Raw genomic sequence first — 27,595 nt, 5'->3', positions numbered from 1 at the left:
TCGCAAGGCTGAGATGGTCTTCAGCATCCACTTGGCCAACTGGTCAGCAGTCCAACTCACACAGAAATATCTGTCTAGAGCACAGCTGTTACTGTTTTTATTTACTAGGAAGATCTTGTGTGTTCTTGTCTTTTCTTCTCGTTCCTTCCCTCTTCTTGACCCCAGCCCTCTTCCCGCGAAGAAAAAGAAGAAGAGGTCAGTGGGCTGCTTGCTGCCCTGGTGGTGCGTGTTCCTGGGTTGGTTCCTCTTGCTGTCCATCGCTGGAGTTTCCACTTTCTTCACCCTGTTGTACGGTTTTGAGTACGGCAGAGAAAAGTCCATCAAGTGGGTCATATCTCTGGGCATGTCCCTCTTCCAGAGCATCTTTATTCTGCAGCCTCTCAAGGTCGGTAAAGATGTAACAATGATTCCTCTTCAAAAGTCAATTCATTTGACATCCCCCCCCCAAAAAAACTGTATTGTTTCCAACATGTCACAGTAGCGATAGAAAAATGTGCTTGATAAACATATTTCACTTTCTATAATATTAATGCGCTTTTTTAAAAAAAACAATTTTTAAGATTCTTCTCTGTTTTCATATTTCTGAGTGCGACATTTATAAAAGATGTTTTTATTCACAGGTGATAGGCATTGCTGTGTTTTTTGCCCTGCTGCTGAAACCTGTGGCTGTGGAGGAAAGTGAAGAAGTTGAGCAAGTGCTGTCAGGTAAGAGAAAGATCATGCAGCCCATCTGTTAACAGACAGAGTTGAAGTGTACAGGCTCTTAGCTGTTCGTAAAATGTTGTAAGTACTGTGCTCACGTTTGCTCTTTTTAAACACGTTTTCATACGCTTATTCATATGTAATAAGTTCTTTTCTTTCTTTAATAATGTCATTGCTTTTGTACAGCTAGCTTAACATTTCTATTGTTTTTTCTGTCAATCACCATTCTTAAAGCTGCTGTAATCCATATTTTGGTATCAATAATACATCAAATGACTACTTGCATTTGAAAGGCATCACTCATAGCAGCAAAACAATGGTTTCAGTGTCCTTCAGCTCATTGTTTTGGTTTATTCTCACCTCTCCGTCAGCAGTGTTACCTGATGGGTTGGGCAGCTGTTTTCAATAAAAAAAAAAAATGCTCTAAAAACCCACTGTATGCTGCAAACTCAACACCAAACAGCAGACCGACACAGTTAACAAAGAGTAGATGAAAATAGTGGCGCATTTAGTAGCTAAAGAGCAGGGAATTTCTCTCAGATCAAAACAGAACACAAAGGAGTGAATATTGGATTTATATTAATCAGGTGGCCACAAAGACAACTCCAAATGAGTGACAATATTTTTCCAAAACTGGAGGCTGTGTAAATAAGCAAGTGTTTGCTAACACGACAACCATGTCAACTTAAAAAGACACAACTTGTTTATGCGGCCCCCAAGTGGCCAAATACATTTAGTGAATCAACAGTAACATGGTCCCCCTACATTCACTGGTTTGAATGCATTTTCTTTACGTCAAAATTTCTGTTTTTATATTTTCACTTCAAAGAAGCTTTCATAAAATATAAAATACTTTGCAAAACAAAAACTGAAAAAAAAAATAGCAAAGACGTCTCAGAATAGAAAAAAAAGCCTTTAAATAAAAAATTGCCTCAAATTTCATTTAAAACACAAACTGTGAAGTCCAAACTACCTATTCAAATTTCATAAAGCATACAAAGGTATCCTTTCCGTTTTATTTCAGGTTGACTGCAGAGTTCTTACGTAATCATGCCTATCACACAGCAAAACATATTTGTTGACAACTTTAAACTCGTGACCCTTTTAGTTTTCCACTCCTCCAAGTGACTTATCTCTCTTAAGTGTATCAGTGCACCCTTCCTTCTGTTTAAGTAAAGTACTGGGAGTCTGACTGCCATGTCTTCTCCACTTAACAGAGCAACGAGACAAGTGTAGACGGTACTCTGGCAAGGACACGCTGTGAGGACGCTGCATTTAGCAGCAGAAGATGTCTTCTGATGGGCACAGCCGCAATCCACAGCACCGTCGCTTCTTAAACACTCCTTTGCACTTATTGGGAGTTTTACTTTCTGAGTATAAAATTGCGTAACACACTGCGTTGTTTTTTATGTGTACAGAATTTCCAATGCCCGAGAAAGTTTCTTGAACTGGTGAGTCATAGTAAACGGGTAACTACATACTGTTCTTATATGTTGAAGTGTCCATGATAATTGGTGAATATGAAGAAAATCTCTGCTTATCTTAGACAGCTTTTGAAGATGCACTGTTCATCTGATGTTAATGGAAAATATCAACAATCATTTTACAGATTCAAGCTTTTAGATGTTGAAAACTGTAAGACTTATCATGAGCTCTTGAAAGAAAAAAGCTGTCCTCGATCCAATAAATGTAATCAATAAGGAATGCAATAGATGTTTATACTGACATACATAGAAAGTCTGCAGAATCTGCAAAGAAATGTGCACATAGATTGTTCTTTATTCGTTTTTCTAGTTGTTGATTTGGGGTTTTAATGTTACTCTGTTATTGTAAATTGCATTTAAAAAGTTCTTCTTTGTCATCAAACTGGGGAAACACTGAATTTCATATTATTTTGCACCAGACTGATAAAACCTTACATTATTTTAAGTTGGTACAGAATTATTTGCAGTAAGCGAGTTTAAAACTACTGATGTGATCAGCATTCAAAGACTCCTAAGAGCCTCAGCTTGTCAGCATGCATCACAGTGAATGACAGCCACCCATCGATTGTACATGACCATCAACTGTTGAGGAGGAGCCAGAAGGTGCTTTTATGTAATCGTACATATGGCAGCTAATGCTTAATTGATCACTGCTTTCATTTCACTTCTGTCACTGTAATACAAGCTGAAAGTGCAGGTCAGGCCTCTTCATCACTTATGTCTGCTTCTGGGAGATTCAGTGTCCCCCTCTTCCTCCCTCCCCCAAATGATTTATGCAAGAGACCTAACTACATTCAAGTTTGTGCTTTTGGTTTGGGAATACAACCAGCTCTGCAGATGTTTTAAATGCTCTATCTTAGACCTTCTGTGCTTTCATATAATCATTAATGACTTCATTCATTGGTTTCATTGATTGATACGCTTTGTATGTGTGTGAATTTAAATAAACAAATTTTAAAATCTTAATATATTTAGTCTCTCTGTGACTTGATTTTAGAAAAAAAAAATTTTTTAAAAGCTGGAGACATACAGTGTTAAAACAGTGAATCGGAATATTTTAAAATGAATACTAAATTACAAGCTTACCAGTCATCTGAAGACTGACCACTTTCATGGACAAATTTTAGTTTACCAAAACGCATTATACACTAAAAGCCACGATAACCAGTACGGTTAGTCATAATTCATCAGGTTCTTCCAAAGTGATATTTTACTGCAGCTAAATTTGAACATTTTCTTTATATGCATGTTTTAAAGTCTATAGAGTAGCTATCACAATTTAAACAATGAACAAGGCTCGGTGAGCGCCCAACAGCTTGTTGAATTCTGAATTGTGTGTTGTGAGTAATTAGATGGACATGGCAGCCAGAAACCTCTGGCATATAATCAAATAATGATTTTACCTCCAATTATCTAAATATAAAGTTCATTTAGCGAAACAATCACTGTCACTATGATTACATATATCAATTAAAAACAAAATATATCACATTATTCTCTATAATGAAGAACAAAGATGGATAAATGGGGATATTCAAACAAGAATAACGATTTATCTTCGCTACTGAAAAAGCAGTACTTGACTTACTTCACCGGGTGATGTTACCCTCGCCTGGTGTGACCAGATCCAGGAAACCAGCTATCACAGCTTCTCAACACAGCTGTTCAGAGCCAACAACAAAGCCAGCTTGTGATTATTTCCTCTGAGTATAATGTGTCATTTCAGTGGAACAATCTTTGAGATGCCTGAGAGAAACAGACAGATATTCCAGCTTTGGCTTCTACAAACAGCTCATACCTCCTTGTGTATCAGCAGCCTTCAGTTTTATGCAGCGACACAGTAGTGTAGCCTGACCCACATTCACACCGCAGCAATAGACTTATTCACTCCTCCACTGAGTAGGAGGTGAAGTTGTTATAATACTGACAACAGCTCAATGCCAGTAATGTGAAGAAAGCCTGTTTTTGCTGCTGAGCCTTACTATAGGGACTCAAACAAAACTGCTGGCTATGAATTCTATTTCAATGTAATGTAGGCTTAAATTATAGTAAAACGACAAGCCCAACACTTCATACTAAACATATCTGACATCTAATCTGCGTAGATTGAATGTACTTATTGTCTGGCTTAAAGAAAGGTTGAACTTTCTCGCTTACAATGTCTTGCTCTGTCCCACAGAAAATTCGCTCTGCAGCAAACACTGGGGCTGAGCATATAAACCCAAATCCAAAGGTGCACTGTGTAAAAGGGACTCTCTTCTCAAACGCTGACGTCTGCTTTTACAACAATTTTAAGATGTTCTGAAAAGAAGAGTCCACAAAGAGGACTGCGACAACCAAAATTCCTCCCACAGCTTTCAGAGTTTCACCCATCAGCCAGTAGATGTGAGGATTTTTTTTTTTTTTTTTTTTTAAATGCACATTACACATTGACAGATACAAACTCAGCAGAAGTTCTGGTTATTGCTAAAAACAAGTTATAGGCCTGCAGGCGTAAATTTAACTCGGGGTTGTTGTTTTTTTTTTTTTTTTTTTCAGAAAAAGCCACTCATGAGTGGCTAAAGCCTGCAGGCCTATAACCCAGAGGAGGTTCTCCTCTAGCTGCTGGAACTTATACCAACTAAAAATGATGTTAATAAATGTTAATTGATCTGATTTAGACGAAAGATCAAAGTTTCACACTGGACCGTCAAGACAAAACGATCTGGATCCATAAAATGAGACGGGAACTGATTTTTCTCATCTGAAACATGAAGTGCTAACCTTCAAGAAAAGATCTTTCTTTACATCTATTAAAAAAGGATCCTCTTGAGGTCACTGACTGAATCATTTGTCAGTGCTTTCCCTAAACACAGAGGCCCCCTTCTGGTTAGCACTACACATTACAGGGTCGTGAAGCAGGAACAAGTCCAGAAAAATGGATAAATATTGTGGAGACTTTAACAAGTGTTCCAGTTCCAAGTAGTCTTTTATTAAATTGTTATTTTAATATACATTAGGGGGGGGGATCCTGTTTTCTTTTTTTTCAACCAGACACCATTTTTGTGTCTCAAGGTTTAGCATGAAAGAACAGTCCAACATAGAAAAGACAGTGATCAGATCACAGTTCTGTAGTGTTAATAATCTGTAATAATCTAATTTCTCCAACACCTGCAACAGCTATAAATAAACTGCGTCTATCACCCTGCCAGAAACCTTTTGAGTGTGCCTCCAGAGATTGCGGAGATTACGTGAGGCCACTGTCCATTTGCCGTGCAAGTAGAGCTGGGTGTGGTTAGTTTACAGCAACGCGGCACATCTACATAACAAAAGCCCTCTCGCTCAATTTTTCCACAGGAAATAGAAGAACATCTATCTCTACGGCCTGTACAGACTTCTTTACAACCAAAACGTAAATTTAACTCAGGGTTTTTTTTTCAGAAAATTGGTTATAAGGTAAATCAAATAAGTATAAAGTGTACTTCATTCAGGTAACATGTCTCCAGTCTTGATGGATAACAAATGCTAAATCCTAGTACAGACTGGCAAGGCCTCTGATGAGAGATGATAGCTAAGGCAAATGCAGTGGTGCACATACAGTGTAAGACCCATGCACACGATCACAGGAGACAACACAAAACTAATATCTCCTGGGTTAAAATTTACATCTAATCAAATTTTGTCAATGAGGATTTTGCTTGTAAATCTCCAACATCATAAGAAAATGCAGGTACTTGGTAAAACTGACGTTCAAAATGGGCAAACAAAACTTTATTTGGAGTTCCTGTATATAAAACAGATTTGTCAAATCTGGAACACCTCACTGCTTTAAACTCTGTTTGCTATACAGTTAAATCATTCGTGGACATAAGTCTATATACTGTAAACGTATTATGTTACAGATATCCATACACTTTTGTGTTACTTTACATCCGTGTCCCACCACCCCTGTAACATATGAACAGAACAGGTTTGACATGTTTCACCATGAGCTTTTCCTGGACAACACACACACACACACACGTTTTCTGATAACTTGAAGTTTTAGAAGCTTGAAAAGCAATGTGTGTTTTAAAAATGTCGATTCCACAGCGATAAAACTGCAAAACACACGAAAAATATGGCTTCAATCTGTCCCGATACCTTTATGAAAAACATTGCTGGGTGCTGGAGCCTCGCCTCTGAGGTGATATGGTGACTTCATTAAGCATGAATGCCTGCTCACCAACAAAGTGGGGCGGCCTGTGGGGCGGCCTGTCTGGCTCGTTTGACTGGTCTACAACAGGACTGAGTGACACAGTGGCAAAGATCACGGCATGTGCAAAGTAGAATCAAGGCATGTACTGTAAATATTAGTCACACACAAAACCCCAGGAAACACTTAAAACCTAAATTTGAGAATATAATTTATCACACAAAGAGGACCTCAGACGAGAAGAAGTGAACAGAGGTCAACCCTCACATGATTGTATGCAAGAAATTAATTATAGACTGTGCCATATAGAGGGAAATTAAGACATGTCACTAGTACTGCCAACAGAAATGATCATTATCATCCACACCCTCAGTAATCTGGTCATACGTATATAACTGAGGTAAGAATACATGTATGTTTATTATGTATGTAAAATTACTTCACCTTGGAAAGGGGGAGGAGCACTACCCAAATCTGATTCAGAGCTTCTGAGCTGTGTAGGTGGCAACACAGGCCTCTGTGTGTGTGTGTGTGTGTGTGTGTGTGTGTGTGTGTGTGTGTGTGTGTGTGTGTGTGTGTGTGTGTGTGTGTGTGTGTGTGTGTGTGTGTGTGTGTGTGTGTGTGTGTGTGTGTGTGTGTGTGTGTGTGTAGACCAGGCCTAAAGCAATTAGGTCTTCTTCTTCAGCTCCTCAAACCGCCGCGTTAGATCGTCAAAGTCGATGTCGTCCGAAGTGGTGGTGCGACCGCCGAAGGAGGACGTGGGGAGTGTGTCAGGAACAGACGGGAGTTCTGGGAGAGCGTTGTTGTCAAACGGTGGAGACGAAGGGCCAGGACCTGGAGAGCAACGTACGCAATTTATGCAACGCCATGTATGGCAACCGCTATAGAATAACCGGTGGTGAGCTTCCCACAAGCAGTACCAAAACATAAAGAGCACACAATGGACACATTTACATATGGACAAATGATGTAACATCAAAGATCATATTCTTCTTGTTAAAAAAAAGAATAACAACATAAAAGACCAAAACCAATAGATCCCACAAAGTGTCTGAGAAAGCAAAGTCTGATAGATCTTGTTCCTCCCAACTGAGCCACACAGCTGCATGAACACTGGGCACTGAATTAATACACATATACACACCACATACACTGTCCTGCTGCAGTCAATATTCACCAAAGCACCAAATCTACCTCCAAATACACTTACTCCCTAATTTACTGTTGACTCTTATTCGGTACTATTTGCTAAAAACTACAGTACCCACAAGTTTTTGGATATTATTAAGCCATTTTCAAAATATCCATTTTTGTGACATGTTTTTAAAGACTTAAGGAGGAATAATGGACTTATGGGTACATTAACTTAAAAAGCTTTGCGAGATTGACAAACAAACCGTTGAATTCAATCTTTTGAAAGGGTTTGTTCACGATAACAAAATGATCCAATATTGCCTGTGTAATTGTTTGATGTGTTGCTGACAGAACTCACCTGTAGCCTGGGACGGAAAAGAAGGCTTGTCAATGAAGTCATCAATCTGAAACAGCGGAAGCGAGTTAGGGATAGCGTCGTCTTCATGTTTAAATAAAATTATATTTGTTAGTGATGACAAAGAATTAACAAGAGCTTTCAATAATGCAGAAATAACAGTCAGAAAAGACAAGACGAGAAAACTGCAGGGTATTTCTGAGAATGCATCACCTTTAGTGCGCGACACAAAAACAGATGCCTAGCTAGCCTAAGCTTTCTCTTTCAATGACTTAACACTCTTATCTTCTCATTGAAGTCCTTCTCAGAGATGATCAAGTCATTCAGGAGTTAGTGGGTTACAGATTTGATCTTCATGCTACCTACATCCGTGCGGATGAAGCAGAATCTGAGCTCCATAATAGAAATAGAGCAAAAGTGTGGAGGACAGACAAAACTGGAAGCAAGCCAAATAAACTGCTCTTCCCTGAGTGGTGCCCCGCCCTGTCCAGTCTGTCCATCTGTGGGAACAGAGAGGGGGCATGGATGGGGGGGGTTCAGTCACTTACAGACTCGTATGTAGGGGGAGAAGTGGGCAGCTGAGGGGGCTGCCCTCCTCCCATGGGGTGCGGGAAGCTGTTGTAGGTTCCAACCGGGTTAAACGGCTCCTGGGGGGGAAACAATAATCAGGCCCAGGTCTGAGGGAGATATCTGTAAATGTATAATCCTCTCTCGCTTTTACTCCATAGCAAATCAGGATAACAAATAACAATAATTTGCAGTTCATAATAAATAATCACTGGTAAAACTGAATCTCTCTTTTCATCACAATAAGTAGTTGTGAAGGGCTTCAATAAATTAACAAAATGGAACAAAATTGTTTTTCATAAAAAAATACAGAATATTTTTTAAATATTTTTTTCTAATTCTTTTAATTCCTCGTTTCTTACACTATACTGTAATTTTAACTCTTTCTAATTTCTACTTGTGTTTTTTTTTTATCTTGTGGTTCCTTTTACATTTCTGCTTGATGCCTTTTATGTCTCATGTAAAGCACTTTGAATGAACTTGTTGTTGATATTTACTTTACAAATCTACTTGTCTTGCCTTACTGCATTTTGTTTAAGGGTATGTTAAATAGAAAATAAAATAAATTAAAGACAAGCGCAGAGGATACTCTATAGACCGCTCTACATCAGCTCTGGTTGGAAACCTGAGATAAATAGCATGTAGTGCGTATTTTCAGTGACACAGACATCGTTCATGAAGAAAAAAAATAAACACGTTGCTGTTGAGTTTTTAAAGGTAATCTTCAGACGCTTTGAGCACTAAAAACAAAACTCCATTCATGTCTGTTGTCAGGTGCTGGTAGCAGAAATCTTTAAAGCAGATATAAAAATCTGTATATACATCCGATTAACTTTCTTTTTTCTTCTTCTTCTTTTTTTTTTAAGAGATGTTATTGTCCTATATATTTTAAGTCACTTAAGTACTGTGTGTTTAAAATCTGAGGATTTAGCGATAATCACAAATATACAACCACAGTTGGTTGATGTGATGATATATGTCCTGATTGAAGATTTCCTCCATGTCACCCACTTCTCCTGCACTCTAAACTCTTCTGTCACCAAAATCATAACTCACAACTGAAGAATTAGGAACGGTGTCTTTAAAAGGATTCCCTTACCCCTCCTTTAGGAGTTGGATAGTTGAAAGCTGTTGGCATGGGCATAGACATGGGCATGGGCATTGGCATGGGCATGGGCATGGGCATGGGAGCAGTGAAACCTCCACCTCCACCTCCACCACCTCCACCTCCAGACTTCTTGTCAGTGTCCACATCGATCAGGTCTGCCTCCTCTCCTGTACAGACCTCGGGCTGTCAGGAGATGATGGTTAGTGGGTAAAAAAAAACAAGAGTACATAACTTACAACAATGGATTCCTAAACGCTTACCCGAACCATGGCGTCAGGTTCATACGGCACATTATAGTTCTTGGCGATCTCTATCAGGTAGCGCTCCACCAAGATCTTGGGAGGAGCTTCCACACTCAGTTTGTGCATCAGCTGTAAACACATCAGATAGTTGATCAGATGCTTCAAGAAGTTACTCGGCAAAAAGTTAATGTATTCTTAAACAGACTTGTGGGCAGTCACTGGAAAAAATGACTTACCCTGTCGTTGACTGTGCCAATCTGGTTTGTCCTGCATAGCTTGCCGTACTCCTTGCTATATTTTGCACATAGCTGTTCAGAGACCTGAAAGAAGCATTTCGAGATAAGACTGTTGAAACCAGCCTGACGGATATAAATTGACAGAATTTGTTTGACATTGTTGGCAATGCTTCCAGAACCATGTTATTTTCAGACAGAACTTACAATCTTTAGTTCAGACACCTCTGACTGGAGACGAGGTGCTGCCCAGATGAGGGTGGACACCGCCTCCTGTAAGCCAGGATCTAGTTCCCTAATTATCGAAACAGAAACGGTGTTTGCAAGTGACAACCACAGAAAAGCCCCATATTCCCAACTGTCAATAATCCAAGAGCATCTGTACAGTCAGGACTTCGGTACTCACTTCATGGATTGAATGAGACCAAAGCGAGCCAGCAGCAGGTCGCAGTAAAGCTCCAGGATCTCCATGGCTTCTACCAGATAGTCCTCTCTAATGATGTGCTCCACACGGATCCGCGCCCGCTCATCCTTTCCCGATGACAAGTAGTCAGCGATCTCCTTCCTTGCTTTTTGAGCGAGCTCAGCTTCATTTGTAATTTGTAAATGTTCGTGGGGAAAAAGTAAACTTTCATTACTAAAAGGGAACAGAAAAATAAAATTGCTTCGCAAACAAGAATCCACTTCATCAGGTGTGACGTGGTGTTGTTGTTGTTGTTTTTTATTCAGGCCAGGACTCACTTTTCTTTTTCTCCAGGAGTTTGAGCCGGTTGATGACCAGTCGTAGGTTGACTCTCAGCCTCTCTGCTTTGAATCCTCCTCCCAGCATGATGATGGCAGAGTATCTGTGAACGGGAGAGGAAAAGAGAAGCTCAATCCACACGGAAACACGCAACCAAGGCCAGCCTGCAGTCCGTCAACCCCCACCTGACTTCATCATGTGAGCATGACCAACCCATCGAAGCAGAATGACATCGCACATTTCCTCCAAACAAACACAACGCAAAGGTAAACAAAGCAATAACTACACAGGAAGTTATGTCGTCAACGAAAACTAACGTAGCAATCATCGTGTAGCAGCTCAAAACAGCTAGCTATCAGCCTGACGCCGCGGACGGCTAACAAGGAGCTGCCGTGCTCCTTTAAACGTTACCACTGCTTATTCATCGACTTACTTCTCCACAATAATATCGGTATAAATGTACAGAAACCCAAAACGCTGTGTCCGTGTTGTTAAATGTGACCGTGAGCCTCTTGCTTCGTTAGCGGTCGTCTGTTGTCATCGTTAGCGCTAGCTGCCGAGCTGTCGCTCACCGCGAGCAAAACAACAGCGGACTCACCAAACACCCCGAAGGAAAGGACCGTTTCAGAGCGACCGGATCGTAGTAAAGTGACGGAAACTCACCTGTAAAATATTAGTCGGGCGTACACACCAACTTATTTGGGTTTATGTCAGTGTTTCGTCGTCTGGTTCACTTCCGCTATGATCTCCGGTGACGTCATAAGGGCTTTTACCACCGGGGGGCGGGGTCTTTGTGTCAAACAGGAATGAACCACAGGTGTGTCCCAAGTACAGTACACTGAAACACTGAGTCACACACGTTTGTAAGTAATCCTACTTATAACTTGTATTATTATTATTATTATTATTATAAATAGTATTATTGTTTTTGCATCTTTACTTTATTAAAATTTGGAAGAAAATACTCTACTTTTTGTTACAGTTTTTCAACATGCCAAACATTACACAAACAATAGAGTTTAAATTAGCTGGCAGTATACAGAGTCGACAGCGGTGGTGGTAACTTAGTACATTAACACAGGTTGTGACAACTTTGCCATCTCAGTACCAGATTGAGATGTTTGAAACCTAAAATCACCTGTTACAGGTTGATGTCACACAGCATTTCATTACCTCTATTGTTCTGTGATTTACAATTAGAAAAGGGGCGTAATTGAGCAGCTGATGTCACGACTCCAAACAATGAATCATAATCATGACCATGTAGAATGGGTTTGATTTGAGATTGTTTCTGAGACAGGGGTTGGTCGGCCCTTCTTGCAAATTATCTCAGCCCTTTTGGTCCTACTATGGAGTTCCTGAGGTAGGTTTTACTCATCGTTTATTTTACAACTGCAGCCTTGTTGTATAGGATTTTCTAAAGAAAAATAAAGATACCACCGGTGTTATGAGCAACTGCGTGTCTTCAGACAAGCACAGTCTGAGGTGCTCTGATATTTTCCTGTGAATAAATACTTGAGAAAGGTTGTAAATAATCTTCTTATTGCTGAACCAACAGCTACACATCTGGGCATTTGATCAATTTTAATGAAAATGGAAACACTTTACAAGGACTTTCAGATTGAATATATTGCAGCTTACTCATAAAAAAAATCTGTACAATGAAAAGTCAATTGTCAACCACGAGCTATCACAGTTATTACAATTTAAGTTTGCTGACAGAAACCTCTTTGCTTTTCTTCTTCTTTGAAGACGGGTCCTTTGCACTTTTGATCTGACTTTTGACCTGGTCCTGCAGCTGAGAGAAGAAGGCTTGAGAGGAGCGCAGAGCCTTGTCTTTCCCCCCGTCCTGAAACCAATGAACAGAGTATAAAATACAGTCAACTCTGTAACATACACAGTATTATCGAACAGTGATTGTAATGTTAACATTGGCATTAAAAGGTGTGTGAGCAATCCGTCTGACTGCTTCAAATGACCCACAACGCAGCAGCACCCCTTAAACTGACTTCTTTGATTCATCAAAGCATTTTTTTTGATTCACTCGGGCCTGGAAGAAGTTCTGTCTCTTAACTTAACTCGTTTAAACAATAGTACAGAAGTATTGTTATCTAATTTTATTCAAAAGTTAACAGGCTGCTATCAGTGAAACATTTCAATGTTTTCTGGTTGAAAGGGAGCTAATTAGAACTATTTCATATAAACTTGTGGGATGTTTAATCTGTAACTGCTTCATATTTTTTAAAGTTTTCATATGTTTTGTGTTTGATCATTAAAGTAACAAGTAACGATGGCAATCAAATGTGGCTCTGTAAAGGTACAATATTTCTTCTGACATGTAGAAAAGCTTAATGAGGCATAAAATGTAAAAACACAAAGTGTTAAGTACTTTTCCAAAGTACAGTAATTTACTTCAGTCTTTCAATTATGGGACTTCATTTCAGACACAGTCAGTGTTCGTACATCCAGTGTTGTTCTCCTGTTTTATCGTCTAACTCCAAATGTTTACAACTGAGAACTTTGACAGGCTCTGAATGCAAAGTGATGTGAGCAAAGTGAAGTCAGCACTCACCTTGACCACCGTGGCTTTGCCTCCTTTTATGAGTTTCTTCAGGTTTTCTGCGACTTCAGCCTTTGATGGCTTTTTGTTCTCCCCAGTTGAACTGGCCGCTTTAAGTTTCTCTCTCTTCTCTTTCTCCTTGATCTTCAGACGCTTCACCTGCTTTTTGTGACGTCTCTCACGCTTCTTGTCTGTCGACGACTTCTCAGTATCACCAAGTACATCTCCTGCTTTGTTTTTGTCCTTCAGTTAGAGGGGGAGAAGTATTATTATTCGACACACTGTGTAACTAAATATACCAATATCAAAATAAATGTGTACACGGACTGATAACGAACCTTGACTTCTTCCGGTGCGAGCAGCGTAGCATCACTAGTGCTGACTGGAGCCACCTCCTCCATCGTAATGGACGGTAAGTTGGACACCACTTTGACCTCAGGAACAGGCTGTGGACAAGAGCAGGGCAGCATGAATGAGAGTCATTATTTACTAAGTGTACTGATTGGCTCCCTGTTAAGAGTACATAATTTACTCAAGAACACGTTCAAATTATCAGTTCACATTTATCATTCAACACACTTCCACATTAATGAAGTTCCACCATTTACATAAAACATGCTTTGGGAGAAAATGGCATGGTATATATTGTCTTACTGCCTTTTGAAACTATCTTTCAAAGGGTTAATTTCAATACTTTTTAGTGTATCTGACAACTTCCAGTTACTGCTTTCAGGTGAAACTCACTGGTTTAGGTGTGAAGTGGAAGTTGGAGAGAGCATCCAACTTTAGGAAGAGTGTGTCCATGAGTTTTTGAATTTCTACATGGGCTGAGTTCTCCTCTTCCTCTGTCTTTTGCTGAAATAAGAAACAACAAAAAAACGTACAAAACAATGGATGTATTATATGTTCATATGTATTAGATTGTCAAAGAAAACAAGATGCAAGACAAACCTGAGTTTGCTTGAGGAACTCTTGCTCGTAGACTTCTGCTAGACTCTGCTTGCTCTTCTCGTGGTCCAAAGTTAACCTTTTCTTGTACTCGAACACCTCCTCTTTAGGTTTCTCCTTACGGACCACATCATCAAATGCCTTCCAGAAAGACAAGTGAGATGCACTGAGTTATAAATCAGACACCAATGAAAAAAACAAAACAAACAACAACAGCAAAAAAAAAAAAACCTGATATTTCTTTCTGACAATATAAAACCCATTTTTATGACTAACCTGGTCTTTAATTCTCTGTTTGATGATGTCTTCAAGCTGTAGTGTGGTCTCCTCGGTGACAGCAGGGGCTAAAAAACAAAACTACAATCTTGTCGTCTGGTTTGAGCTTCAATAACATAAACATCCAGCTGGTGTGAATAACTGCATTAATCAAAAATAACACCGTGAGTTGCCATTATGTGAGTGCAGCACACAAACACAGAGGAGTCCCTCACCCATCCTGGAGGTCTGCTCGAACTCCACAACTTCCTCCAGCATGCTGTTCTCCGGACGGGTCTGCGCCGTCGCTTCTCCGGACAGCTGCCAGGGCTTCTCTGCTAGAGATGCTTTCTCCAGCTCCTCGATCTTCTCTGACATCTGCAGGTCAGAACAACAATAGGATGAAACCGATGCTATTAGTGACCTAAAATCATCCCTATGCTAAAACAACATGTCATAGTTACATTGGTGGGGGGTGCTGCTGCAGGTACTGACGACACGTGAAACACATCAAGTCCAGTTTGAGAGACAGATCAATGACTTCCAATACCTCTCAAGTCCTTTTCAGACATGGACCCCTGTATGTAAATCTGCTGACAATTTAACATGTTTTCCTCTTCTCTCTCTTGCAAAGTCAGACCAAGTAACATTTCCGTCTGGCAAAAAAAATCACATAAGACTGCAGCAACAGAATATTAAAAACAAAGAGAGAGAGAAATGTGTATTTTGTACAGACTTCTTAATGATCTCCTTCATGATCTCTTCTGCATATCATTTTAATACAGTTTCAGTTTAGTACACAAGGGCACAATGTGAAAAATGACTGTCAAAGTCACCCACGTATGAATGACAAAAAGTCATTGCTTTTGCAGAACAACGTTATGTTCGATGCCTGAAACACTCAGGATTTTATAAATAGTACAAATACTGCATTCACATCAAAGTAATTCACCGGGAGTGTGCATTTGTTTACTTGATTGATAAACAGCGTAGCAAAGCCTGGTTTAACCTTGTTTAATGGATGAACTTGTTTGCTGACACCCATACTGTGATTTTGTTCAACAGAACAATTACTAGTTACCTTTTCCTGTCGTTTCTCAAATGACGACTTTGATTCGGACTTTGCTGAACTTGGAGCTTTCCCTCCAAAGATGTCCTCCATGTCCTCTCCCTCGCTGTCCTCATCCCCCAAGACGTTAAAGGTCACTTTCTTATGCGATGCTTTGGACTGACTTCTCTCCTCCTCCCTGGTGAAGAGTGGACACAACCTGGAATCAGCCAATCATGCTTCTCCCACACCTAATTATAAACATTATGTAGCGTTGATCACACTTACTCATCATCACCCTCCTCTTCATCATCATAATCATTCTCCTCGTCCTCTATTTCTTCTTCACCTTCTTCCTGGCTGTCATCCTCTCCATCTGACTGGTCATCTGTTTTAGCTGCTTCACTATCCACAGCATCAAAGAAGTCCTTGTACTTCAGATTCCTGGAGCTCTTCATCTGTCAATATAAACAACAATTAATATATTTCCTATATTTTGTGACATCAGGATTCGATAAAATGAGTGAAAATTTGTGATAAAATACATACGGTCTTTTTCTTTTGTTTTTTGGAAGAAATTATTTGATCTAAGTCAAGATCATCATCCTCATCAGAGGCCAGGTCCTGAAAAAGGTCTATGCCATCTTCATTTTCATGCCCTTTTCCCTCCCGCTTGTCCATGTCATCAAGAAACGACTCCATCTCCGACAGTTTGAAGAACTTATCGTCAACCGCAGAGGGAACCACTTTTGTTTTGGAGCCTTTTTTGCAAATCATTTTCTTCTGTTTCTCTCGGTTCTCCAGAGCATCCACATCAAAATCTAAATCTGAGTCCTCGTTTGAGTAATCATGTGCCTCCTCCTCTGCAGCCATTTTCTTGGACTGGCTGGGTGTTTCCTCCTCTTGGTCCTCGTCAACATTTTCATCATCTGCACCTCCTTCTTCCTCTTGATTGCTCTCTTCTTCCTCCTCCTCCTCCTCCTCCTCCTCCTCTAACAGCACAGTCAACGTCTCATCTGACAAAGCCCCGTCGATGGCATTTTCAAAGTGTTTCAGCACAGCGTTGTTCTGCAGCTCCAGCTCCTGCCAAATTTGCTCTTCATCAAAATTTTCCACGACCAGCTGAGCCAACGGGCTGCCGTGATAATCTGCAGGTTCCTGAGCTTTGTGGAGGTCATACAGGGTCTTAGTGAGGGAGGTAAAGTCTGCTGCCACTCCATCTTGAAGGCTGCAAAGGTGAAAAAACAATCAGTGAGGCAGACATGATGCATTATTAAAAGCACATGGATATTTCTTTCAGTTGTGTTTGTCCGAAAGACACCCATGAAGCTGGGATCAGGTTCGTGGATTACAATCATCAATGCTCAGGTAAGTGCAAGTACTCAACACAACAGTATAAAGATATGGAGATTGATAGATTGAAAACACGATTCATGGAGAATAATATGGGTTTGTTTTTTTCTATTACTAATTCATATTAAATGAGTTTCTTTCAGAGGCAGGTTCTGGGCCTTTCCTGTGATGATTCCTGCCCAGCTGGCTGAGACCATCTTTGCAAACAAAACTTAACATTCATATTTATGTACACAACCACTATATTAGTGGTATATTATGTGTGTAGTTTGCATTCATACATATAATACATCGTGTTTTCCTAGTTTAAATCTAACTCGAGTCCAGGCAGTCTTATCTGGAAGGTTTTGTGACACTGACTGGTGAGCAAATAAAGACTATAGCTCCATACCTTCAGATTTAAATGTTCTTCGGTTACACTAACATTTGGTGTATTACAGCAGCTGGTTCTCTTGCAATAATCACATCATCCTCAACAAACAGCATTTGACGCCATTATATAGACTGTTTCTAGTTGGATTTTCTGAAACTCCTGTGGTTCTCATTACTAGAAAAATGCAAGATGTTCTACATTGGAGCGACCGAAACTCTGCAAACAATAACTATGCTGACAAACCCTCCTTATGTGGTTCACTGATTGCTGTGACACCGTGCTACCATTTAATACGTTGAGGCTATGCTGACGCTACGAGTTGAGCAGTTAGCTTTAGCTGACGGCTAGCTGCTTAAACCTCTTTTCTACAAACACGTAACGGCTTTTTCAACAACACACACACACACGCAGATAACAAACACTTGCCTCAGAAAGTTCTCCGGCAGCGCTGTGTTGGCATTTATTTTCTTTACACACTTCTCCAGCACACTCCACACATCTCCGCTAGCCATGGCTGTGTCCACATGTAGGACCGTCTGTGTCGCAGGTAAACATGCTCACCGAGAAACGCTTCCGCCGCCGGACTTTGGTTCCGAGGTGCAAAATGGCGTCCGCCGTGCTGAAGGTTGCAGGTTCGTTTGTGTAAATAATCACGAAACGACAAAATGTACGTTTTTCTGTGCTGTATTCACCGTGAATATAAATATGGTCTTCCTCGTATTTGTTGTGCTGTTGAACATAACATGACAACAGTCCACGTGACAGGATGAGTTTGTCTTATCGCAGCGTTTGTGTACATGGTACTTGTTTTGTGTTTGTGTTTAAAAAGTGTTTGCAAAACGAAGTGCGTTAGTTTGATCTGGAGGCATGCAAAGATCGCCTTACCGTATGCGGTTCAGTTCGATCACGGTCCTATATTTACCTGATATACAGATCTTTTCTTGTACTCAAATTTGAAATGATAAAAGTCCCAACGAACTTAAAACGGAGACTTAGACGAGTGTCACAGCTGTGTTTCTGCAAAAGCATGAGGTACTAATGGAGTGTTTGATCAGAGATCTGCTGTATGTTCATCAGTCATTAAACTCGTGCTTTAGACAAACATTGATCAAACCGCACATGCGTTTGTTTTATAGTCCCGTGTGTGTAAATTATGCATAATGCATCTGAAAATCAATTTGTAAACATCATTAAGTTTAACTGAACAAGCTGGTTCAGAATATACTGTATAATGTTGTATCTGCTCAAGGGGAAACTTTATGTAAAAACTCTTATTGAGGACTAGTGTTTTAAAACAACAGCTACAACTCACCTCACTATGTTTTAATTTGTGTATTCAGCCGCAGGTCTTTCCAGGTGTTCTCATGTCACTCTGCTGAGGGCACAATCTACCACAGCACACCTCCATCAGGGTGTTCCTGGGTCCCTGTGGAAGCTGGGGAGGCTGAACCACATTGCCATCGTTGTCCCTGACATGGAGAAGGCCACGGCTCTGTACCGGGATGTGCTTGGGGCCACAGTGACCGACAAGATGCCGCTGCCCAAGTTCGGCGTCTACACAATGTTTGTCGAACTTGGCAACACTAAGCTGGAGCTTATCCATCCTCTTGGGGACAAGAGCCCTGTCTCCGGCTTCTTACAGAAGAACAAGTCTGGAGGGATGCACCACATCTGTATTGAGGTGAGAATACACTGATAGCACGCCCCACTGTTAGGTAGACCATGTCAGTGTTGGGTATGACCCAGTTTAACCCTCCAATCATATTTTATCGCAATAATCATGCAGAACATTGAGAGGATGATTCATTAAGACCTGCGGTGATTAATGAAAGCTCTGCTCCATTAATGTGTGCAAGTGAGCCATTTTCACTTGTCTTACTGGGAAAGATTAATCAAAATGTCTGCCTTCAGAATGGTCTAATGTTAGAATAACTATAAAATAACTTCCAGTCTGATTTTCATTCAAACTTGGCAGAAGGTTTAGCTGAAGCCAAGGAACTTTGAATTTTGAAGCCAATCCAAATCACAGAACCAGAGGCAGATCCACAAATTATTTTTCACTTTCATTAGCATTGCCAGATTGAGCATTTGGCCTTATTAAATGCCATGCATCTTAAAATCCAGGAGATGGCAGTGAAGTTCAATAGAGAGAAAACATGGGCCATTCTAATGTACCATAGTCTACATTCAGTACCAGAAATCCTCTGGATACCCATGTACTTATATGTATATATTAAGTAACAAACATCACAGAAATGTGTACAGGAGTTGACTAACAGTAGAAACAGTGTCAGTATTTATGGAAGAAAAAAAACAAAACAATTGTTGGTGTGGGCTAAAAAATTCAAAAACACCAGCTGGTCTCAAAGTTTTTCTAACGGCAGTAAAGCTACTTAAAGACTAACATAACATGTTGAGTGAGTTGAGTGAAGGAGAGAGTTAAAGCTGAACATTTTAAAGCCTACTTTAATCACTCAGGCCTATATGTGCTTTGGACACAAGTTGGCAGGACAGCATTTAAAGTACATACTTTATGGTAAAGATGATAAAGTGTGCAATAAACTAACTAAAGATCTGTGAATAAGTAACAGAGTTTTCCTCTTGGTTGCAGGTAGACGACATTAATGCTGCAATAGTTGACCTGAAAGCAAAGAACATCAGAACTCTGTCGGCAGAGCCTGGAATAGGTGCTCACGGGAAACCGGTCATATTTCTTCATCCTAAAGATTGTGATGGTGTGCTGGTGGAGCTCGAAGAAGCATGAACATCTCTGGCATTGATTGTTGGAGCTGTTAATTCACATTTATACATTCTAACAGCAAGTTTGATAATCACCATGGTAACATCGCTGATTGTTCCCTATAGCCTTTCTCATTTCAAAGGTTTTTCTTATTGTTGTTTCGCTGCTGTTCATGACTTTCCGGTTTTGTTGGAAATAAATTTAAGTGTGGTTTGTGTTTTGACAGTTTCCATAAAGTTGAATGCCAATGAATGCTCTGTGACTCTTCAATGAATGTCTATTTACATTTGTAGTGAGGATGACTACTCACAGCAGCAAGTACGTGCTGCAGGAAAAAAACTGATGTCAACTCACACTAGAACATTTTTAGTATTTACAAGCAGTTTTCAGGAGGTTAGTTCACATTAAGTACCTATAATACGATATATATATATATAGGGCGGCACAGTGGTGCAGTGGTTAGCACTGTCACCTCACAGCAAAAAAGGTTCCGGGTTCGAATCCGGTCCTGGGCCTTTCTGTGCAGAGTTTGCATGTTCTCCCTGTGCTTGCGTGGGTTCTCTCCGGGTTCTCCGGCTTCCTCCCATCATCCAAAAACATGCACCTCAGGTCAGGTTACCTGGCGCTGCGCTAGTGGCAGCCTGCTGCAGCATCGCCCCCCTGCTGTAGTGAAGAAATTTCCCCTCGGGGATTAATAAAGTGTAAAAAAAAAAAATCAAATTGCAGTTCAGTGTCATACAAAAGAATGTGATTTTTTTTTTAACAATGACATAATTAATTTTTACATGTATGTATAATAAGTTTTAATTTCACTGTAGTGATTCAGAAAAATGAACCGATAACAATTTTTTTTTCCAAACCTAAAAAAGATTCCAACAAAGTCATAAAAATATGAAATAAAACCTTCTACTTAAGAGTGCAGTACAATAAAGGTGGTCAATGATTATTTAAGTCACATTTTCTTGACATACAGCATACCTTTTAGAAACTTGCAACAGCAACTTGTAAAATTATGTATTACCCAAACCGATGTCAAAGTACATCCTGACCGTTTTCTAAATTGCAGTGTGGTTGTTTGTCATCTTGTTAATTCTAGATCAGTGTCAGGGAGGGACACTAGTATTAATCTCTGGCACCAACACTGTCCCTTCAGAAAAACATGTTTGCAATTACAAAACGGGAACTCTGTGACGCAGGTTCATTGAGACTTCCTGTAAAACATCTAATTTTCTGAGTTATAGCCCCATGATTACTTGACCTTTTATAAGCTTTATAGAGAAAAAAAAAAGACATACCTTGCTACCCTTTGGAACTGAAGATCAAAGGAGATAGCAACCATGTACAAAACCTTAAGACCTGAAAGACTGATGATGCCAATTAGTTTCTCATCAACCTGCTTTTTAAGGATTGTTGGTGTATATTTTCTAGTGACCACAGGTTCTGAGGAAAACTGTATTTATGTTCTGCACATTCAGATAAACAGTGATTATTTTCTTGGTTTAGTCTTCTACTGCCTAAACACGTGTTCTCCATCAGTTTGAACAGCGAGATCTTCAGATATTTTATTGCTAACATAGTTCTCCACTTGGTTCATTTCCTGTAATATAGGGGTAAATTGCCTGCCGAGTTCTGTTTTCCCCATTAGTGGAAGTGAAACAAATAGCGAGTACTTTACTCACTTTCACAAGAAAAGGTGTTGGTTTTTTTTCCACTTTGTCAGATATGGAGCTTAAATTAGACCCTTCAGATGCTCCACTATTTTTAACATTTGGACAACATTAAAAAAAAAAAAAAACAGACATCAGAATTCCAGAGGGTTTGATTTATTTGGTCTGATTAACAACTCCTGACACACCAACTATGTTGTAATAACATGAACACATCTGACAGCCGAGAGAAGTGCAGGACGGAAGAGTGAGCTTTGTATAACGAAGTCTTATGTGAAGGAAATGGCAATAGTGACATGAGTAAATATAAGAAGCGAGGCAATACCATGCAGATGGCTTCATATTTCAAAAACATTTGTAAGCAAGATACAAATATACAGTTACAGAAGCTTTTGCAGATGTGCTGTGGAGGGATTTAGCTGCTTTCTTTGCCCAGAGTATGTTTGTCGAACAGGTACTCTGCCATGCCATTCTGAGGTGCTCCCATGCGGCGCAGGTTGGTCACCCAGTCTGCCAGTTCTTTGATGGACTTCACCTGCTCATCCAGGTAGTGTGTCTCGATGAAATCACACATCTGAAAGGAAGACAGAGTTGAGTCAAATGAGTATATAGAAAGGACTGTCTTTGTTGTTATCTTGCTGCTAAACTATTTTAAAATGAACACGAGTAAAAGTTGAAGTGTGGGGGATGCACTGCCAGACAGCTCTTTAGTGAGCTACAGTTCTGTCAAATTTACTGGATTTAAAAGGAAACTTCTAATGACTATTAATAAGAACAAGTCATGTTTGCAATTTGCTACGCAGTAAATCCCTTCAGCTTCACTGTACAAATGCCATAGAGGCCACATCAAAGTCTGAAAGAGGTTTTCAGGAGAAATAAAACAAATGTTTAGAATTTGTAGGTAATTGCAATTTTAACAAATCTCTCAGTACAATGTATGAGTGTACATTTGAAGGGCTTGGAGTCAGTTCTGAGTATTTCTTTGACTCAGAACTTGTGAAAATACTTGACACTTCAATTGTTAAATATTAGGATCGGTGTTTCCTCAGACTAAAATGTTTGATGGTGCTTTGCAACAATAAGGCCACAGTTTAATACTCACATGTGGATCGTTGTGATCGGCGCAGAGCTTGTGCAAGTCCAGCAGCGACTGGTTCACACTCTTCTCGAGCTGCAGAGCACATTCAAGAGCCTCGATACCACTGCCCCACTCATCCCTATCTGGCTTCTGCAACACAGAAGCAGGTCAGGAAAACAGTGAGACACTTATTAATGAAAGGTGGGAGGTTAACGACCCGACCCAGATGGCAGCATTCTGATTAGTCCGAAGTGGGTTTGCAGTTTAATGTTTTACTCGAACACTGAGGGTTGTGTTTGTGTGTCTGACAAAGATAAGCAGCTCAGCACACTCACACCCTCTGTATCTGTCTGGCCATACGCCACCCTCCCAATGGGAGACTTGTGATAGCCCAAAACAAGCAATCTCACACCCATTATACAACTTATATATATATATATATATATATTATTCACAAATCTTCACCCATACCCTGACATCTTGAAGGAAGATCCTGCCCCCTCTCTGGTTCTGCAGTTTCATGAGCTTTTCAGCATGCTCGCGCTCCTCGTGCGACTGACCACGGAAGAACTTGGCAAAGTTGGACAATGCCTGGTCATCCCGGTCAAAGTAGTAACCCTGTGAGGAGGAAATGGGGACATTGCTCGTGTTTTAGAAGCTAATTATGTCGTTCAGTTGGAGCAGAAAAGTCTTGAAATGTGTCTTAATGCATAGCAAATAGTTAATTGGCAAATCTATTAAACAGCTCAAAGTAGCCACGCGCACACTCTCTCTCTGAAAAACAGCACAAAAAGGGAGGCTGTTTAAAAAAGGACAAAAATAGAAGAACAGCTGTGTGTGCCGCAGAAGCTGTGCTGTGGGGTTGGGGGGAACTCTCTGCCCATTCTCCGTACATTATCTCCAAAGGAACTTCAACCTTTGTGTATTACTCAGTCACACAACATCGATTTTAGCTCAGTACAAACATGACATCTCAAACAACTCGAAACTCGCCAAATCTTTTTAAAGGGTTACACAGTTCTCCTTTCATCTGTATTATCAACAGCTGTTGTCTAATATTTGTTCACTCAGCTGACTTTCTATCATGTGTCTCTATCCATCTACTGGACTCTCACCATGGACAGGTAGACATAGGAGGCGTACAGCTCCAGGTTGATCTGCCTGTTGATTGCAGCCTCGCAGTCCTGGTGGAAGTTCTGTCTCACCTGGGAAGTCATGATTCTGAAACACAGCAAAGGTCAAAGTTACAGCTCAGTCAATTAGGCATGTCATTGATTAGACTTGGACACAAATTGGAAAAAAGACATTGAACGACAATCTAAGTCTTGTTTAAAAAATTAAAAAAAAACATACTGCTTTTATCTTCATTATGTTATTGTAAACTGAATATATCAGGGATTTGAATGACTGATTGGAGAAAACAAGCAATGTGACAACATCAGCTGTGGAGGAACTATAATTGAATGATGTGTAATTAAACCATTTTCAGGTTTTGTCTTTCATATCACAATAAATTATAGCAACTAAAATGTAACTTGTTTTAAATTGCCTTTTTGTATGATACAGGACGTTATTTTATTTTTTTACATGATTTAGATACATGCATTTGAGACCATCATATCACACCACAGAAGTTTATGACGTATAATGCCACTAAAAATGTCCAGAAAGCCATCAAACTTTACAACAGGTTTTATTTACCTACTTAAAATGTTATAACAGTTGCGTCAAACATTGAATGAAAAAAACAAAAAACAAATTTGAAGGCCTTTAAAAAGTTACGGTTGTTATAATATAGGACGTTTATATAAAGTACTGTTGTGTTGGAGAGCCCAGGTCGCTGACCACATGCCTGGCGCTGAGAAGATGGCGCAAAGGCCCAAGTGCCAACTGCGCCAAGGCCACAATGGGAAGCAAGGAGATAAACAGGCTCGATACTACGAGGTTTTTACTCCACTGAACACGGATCAAAACTAATTTAGTCTTCGCTTTACAAAGGTAAAAAGCCATCACACACACGACCAGACACAAAGTTTGGAGACGTATTCTCACCAAATATCTCTGGAGGGTGTTTTGTGAGGAGGTTGACGCAGTCCCAGCGGCTCGCTTTGTTAGCAAAACAAACAGATAGCTTCCAAGCTCGGTGTGCTTTAGGATAACTTAAACTCGCTGATGTTTCAAAGGATTTAAAAAGGTTGAATTGAAGCTGTCGATGGAAGTCGGTGGATCAAAGCGATTGTTCCGGTCCCGTGCTGTTTGAAGACAGTTAAAAGGTTGCCGTTCAAGCACTGTTGAAGCAGGTAACCTTCACCGTCCGCTACCGAGAGGATCGACTGTGGATTTCTGCGTTCCGACCCCCGCATATAAGTGGTACGGACCGTGACGTCACTATCGGACGAGGGCGGGGCCTGCAGGCTAAACTGACCGTAACCTAGTAACCAAGTCCGTCCAAGTTTACACGGTTTACACACGTGCAAGTATGTGGTTGTTGTTTCTGAGTTTACAAAAATATCAAACTATTTATTATGGAAAACGTAAATAATTAAATTTTTTAAAAAATGGGATATATCGCTCTCCCAGAATAGTAAAACTTTAAAAGTAAAACTTTGAATGCAGGACTTTTATTAGTGATAAACTACTAAGTATTTTAGTATAGTGTCCTCCATGGGCCACCCATCACTGTTTAGAAAAACAATGGATAAACAATTTGTCATCAAACTTTTATTTATCTATGATTTCACACAATTTAGGAACAAACTGAATTTGAATCTAAACCCCCAGAAAGAATATTATGGCGCCCTAAGTTTCTACTGTTTAAAATCAGAGGCATTACAAAGTGAGAAAGGGATCAAATTTAGGAATAGCCCCAAAATTAAGACTTGATATACCAGAGATGAGGACAAAGAGTCAAGACAGTTTACAAGTATCTGCTTACTCAGCTCTAAACAAATGAGATGACTCACTTCTGTTTTTTTAGAATTACATTAGGAAATGTGAAAAGTTGGGGATGAAGTAACACTCAAGAGTCACACAAGAGAACATGACTAATTGGTTTAATGACACATGATCTTGTTTCTTCATCTTGTTCCCTTATTAATAGGGTGAGACTACCAGCCGGGGGAATAAGCACCAGGTTCACTGTTTGGTTTGCGGTAATTTGATTAGTTGTAGCCTAATTATGTATCTAAATCCCACAATATTTAACAATACAATAAGGGTTATTAGACAAAGCAAGCTTCTTCTTTTTTTGGCTACCCGAGCAAAGGATTTGAACACTTTTTCCTCCACTACACAATAGGAAAACCTTGTTTTATGGCCTAAATTGTTGCATCACCTTCTGTAAGGCTGGATGGCCCCTTAACATTCATCAAGGATCATGGTTGGGTTTACATCATTCCAGTGTTAGCTAAGAGCAAAGATTTGTAAATGTGTCTGTTATAGAAAGCCAACGTGCTGTGCAAGAGCTACTCTAATTAAAATAACATATATCTCAAATAGGGCATTTTCTTATTGTAATTTATATGACTTTATTCAGTCATCCCCTATCAATATTGAAAGGGTTTTACAAATTTGTGTTTACCACTGTAACATACTGCCCAATTTACAGACGTTCCCTAAACGTCTCACCGAGCGAGCTGGTGGTGTGAATGTCCTGGCGTAGCAGAGCCCTTACTGGAAATCGGTTGGAAGAGACTAATGGTGAACTGTTGAACTTTAAGGAACCTCCAAAGATATAAATACAAGACCTACTTTGACTGACAACTGTAAAGGACTAAAACAGACTATTAAGAACTAACAACTGAATTATTTTGGGTTTAACAGAGTTCAGAGGTTTATACCTGATTTGAGAGTGACTTTATTTGTTATAATATGCAATTCCATGGTTGAACATCCAATTTTGTTACCTGGTAATTTGAGTTAAGTGGAATTCATTTTATTTGTTAAGAGCTGAAGTTGAGTTAATGTGAGATTTAAAGGTATTGTTCAAGTGAAATGGTTTAAATAATTCTGTAAATATATTCCCTCATTAAGACTTGAATCATTGGTTGTGTGCTTTGTGGGCTGGAGGTGTCATTGCTCTTATAAAGAGTTGCTGCCACCAATCTCCTTACTGAACCTGGTAATTGAAATGAAGTGAACTGTAATCAAGGTAACCTAAAGAATCTTGGCCTGAACTGTTAAAGAACCTCTGATACTGATATGACATAGATAGTAGGGCCGGGGTTAGCATCATAGATAACCTTTAGTAAAAGATTATGTGCTACAACAGCAAGGGTTACATGTGCATGTCTGCCTGTGATCTATTGGCTACTATACTTTGGTAAATAACTGACATACAGGGTGTTGACCCTTAAACTCAGTGAACTTGAAATGTATATACTACTATTAAAGGCTCGTGGTCGCTTTTAGAAGCACTAAAAAACAGTCACATTTACTTATGAGCCGTGGTGTGACCATATTTGTCCCATTTAGCATCTGTATAAATGAAATGCAAAAGGATATTTCAGGCCAACTTTCAAATTATACTTAATTGTGTACAATAGCCTATATGATCCATGTAATAAAATAACTATTATTTAAAAAAAAATATATATATATATATATATTTATCCTGAGAAGATACAATATATATTTTTTTTTAAGACTTTGAGATATATATAAATACCTTTGGCCTCATCAGCACTCCTGTGAGTTGTCATAGAAACAGGATGGCCAACCCAAATATCCTCTCCCACGTTTCCATTTATCCTTCGAGAAAAGATCTCTTACAAGCCATCACCATGTTGATCTTTTGTGTTAGTGATGAAGCTTCAAAATAATTTTTTTAATCC

The 27,595-nt window shown here is 39.7% G+C and overlaps 4 protein-coding genes across 6 annotated transcripts; 1 reads left to right on the top strand and 3 right to left on the bottom strand.

Annotated features, from left to right (window-relative positions):
* Nucleotides 1-5,638: 5,638 nt before the first annotated feature.
* On the bottom strand, nt 5,639-10,828 carry ist1 (IST1 factor associated with ESCRT-III). Its single transcript, XM_069697701.1, has 9 exons — nt 10,741-10,828; nt 10,406-10,586; nt 10,207-10,294; nt 10,003-10,086; nt 9,785-9,895; nt 9,516-9,707; nt 8,398-8,496; nt 7,853-7,898; nt 5,639-7,194 (listed from the first exon to the last, which is right to left on the bottom strand). Exons 1-9 carry the CDS (start codon nt 10,826-10,828, stop codon nt 7,028-7,030), a joined length of 1,056 nt encoding a protein of 351 aa, XP_069553802.1. The 3' UTR covers nt 5,639-7,027.
* Nucleotides 10,829-12,310: 1,482 nt separating this feature from the next.
* mphosph10 (M-phase phosphoprotein 10 (U3 small nucleolar ribonucleoprotein)) lies at nt 12,311-17,853 on the bottom strand. Its single transcript, XM_069697700.1, has 11 exons — nt 17,705-17,853; nt 16,102-16,780; nt 15,841-16,010; nt 15,586-15,751; nt 14,741-14,882; nt 14,526-14,593; nt 14,253-14,390; nt 14,046-14,156; nt 13,640-13,747; nt 13,314-13,544; nt 12,311-12,590 (listed from the first exon to the last, which is right to left on the bottom strand). The coding sequence occupies exons 1-11, from the start codon at nt 17,788-17,790 to the stop codon at nt 12,441-12,443; spliced, it is 2,049 nt and encodes a 682-aa protein (XP_069553801.1). The 5' UTR covers nt 17,791-17,853; the 3' UTR covers nt 12,311-12,440.
* Nucleotides 16,689-20,270, top strand: mcee (methylmalonyl CoA epimerase). Of its 3 annotated transcripts, none has more exons than XM_069697703.1 (4): nt 16,689-16,920; nt 17,826-17,945; nt 18,619-18,959; nt 19,890-20,270. In XM_069697703.1, exons 1-4 carry the CDS (start codon nt 16,836-16,838, stop codon nt 20,040-20,042), a joined length of 699 nt encoding a protein of 232 aa, XP_069553804.1. In that variant the 5' UTR covers nt 16,689-16,835; the 3' UTR covers nt 20,043-20,270. The 3 variants fall into 3 exon arrangements, with proteins under 3 accessions (XP_069553804.1, XP_069553806.1, XP_069553805.1); XM_069697705.1 differs by having other exon boundaries at nt 16,844-16,920; nt 17,826-17,910; XM_069697704.1 differs by having other exon boundaries at nt 16,898-16,920; nt 17,764-17,945.
* A 1,555-nt stretch (nt 20,271-21,825) lies between these two features.
* LOC138620462 (ferritin, heavy subunit) lies at nt 21,826-25,113 on the bottom strand. Its single transcript, XM_069697699.1, has 5 exons — nt 24,816-25,113; nt 23,879-23,984; nt 23,235-23,381; nt 22,788-22,913; nt 21,826-22,259 (listed from the first exon to the last, which is right to left on the bottom strand). Exons 2-5 carry the CDS (start codon nt 23,978-23,980, stop codon nt 22,101-22,103), a joined length of 534 nt encoding a protein of 177 aa, XP_069553800.1. The 5' UTR covers nt 23,981-23,984; nt 24,816-25,113; the 3' UTR covers nt 21,826-22,100.
* Between the last annotated feature and the right edge of the window lie 2,482 nt (nt 25,114-27,595).

Source organism: Brachyistius frenatus, unplaced genomic scaffold (assembly GCF_029030835.1).
Source record: "Brachyistius frenatus isolate BFR_SWC_R1_liver_20210118 unplaced genomic scaffold, ASM2903083v1 Contig_24, whole genome shotgun sequence".
Classification (NCBI taxonomy): domain Eukaryota; kingdom Metazoa; phylum Chordata; class Actinopteri; family Embiotocidae; genus Brachyistius; species Brachyistius frenatus.
This window is presented reverse-complemented; position numbering and strand designations above follow the sequence as displayed.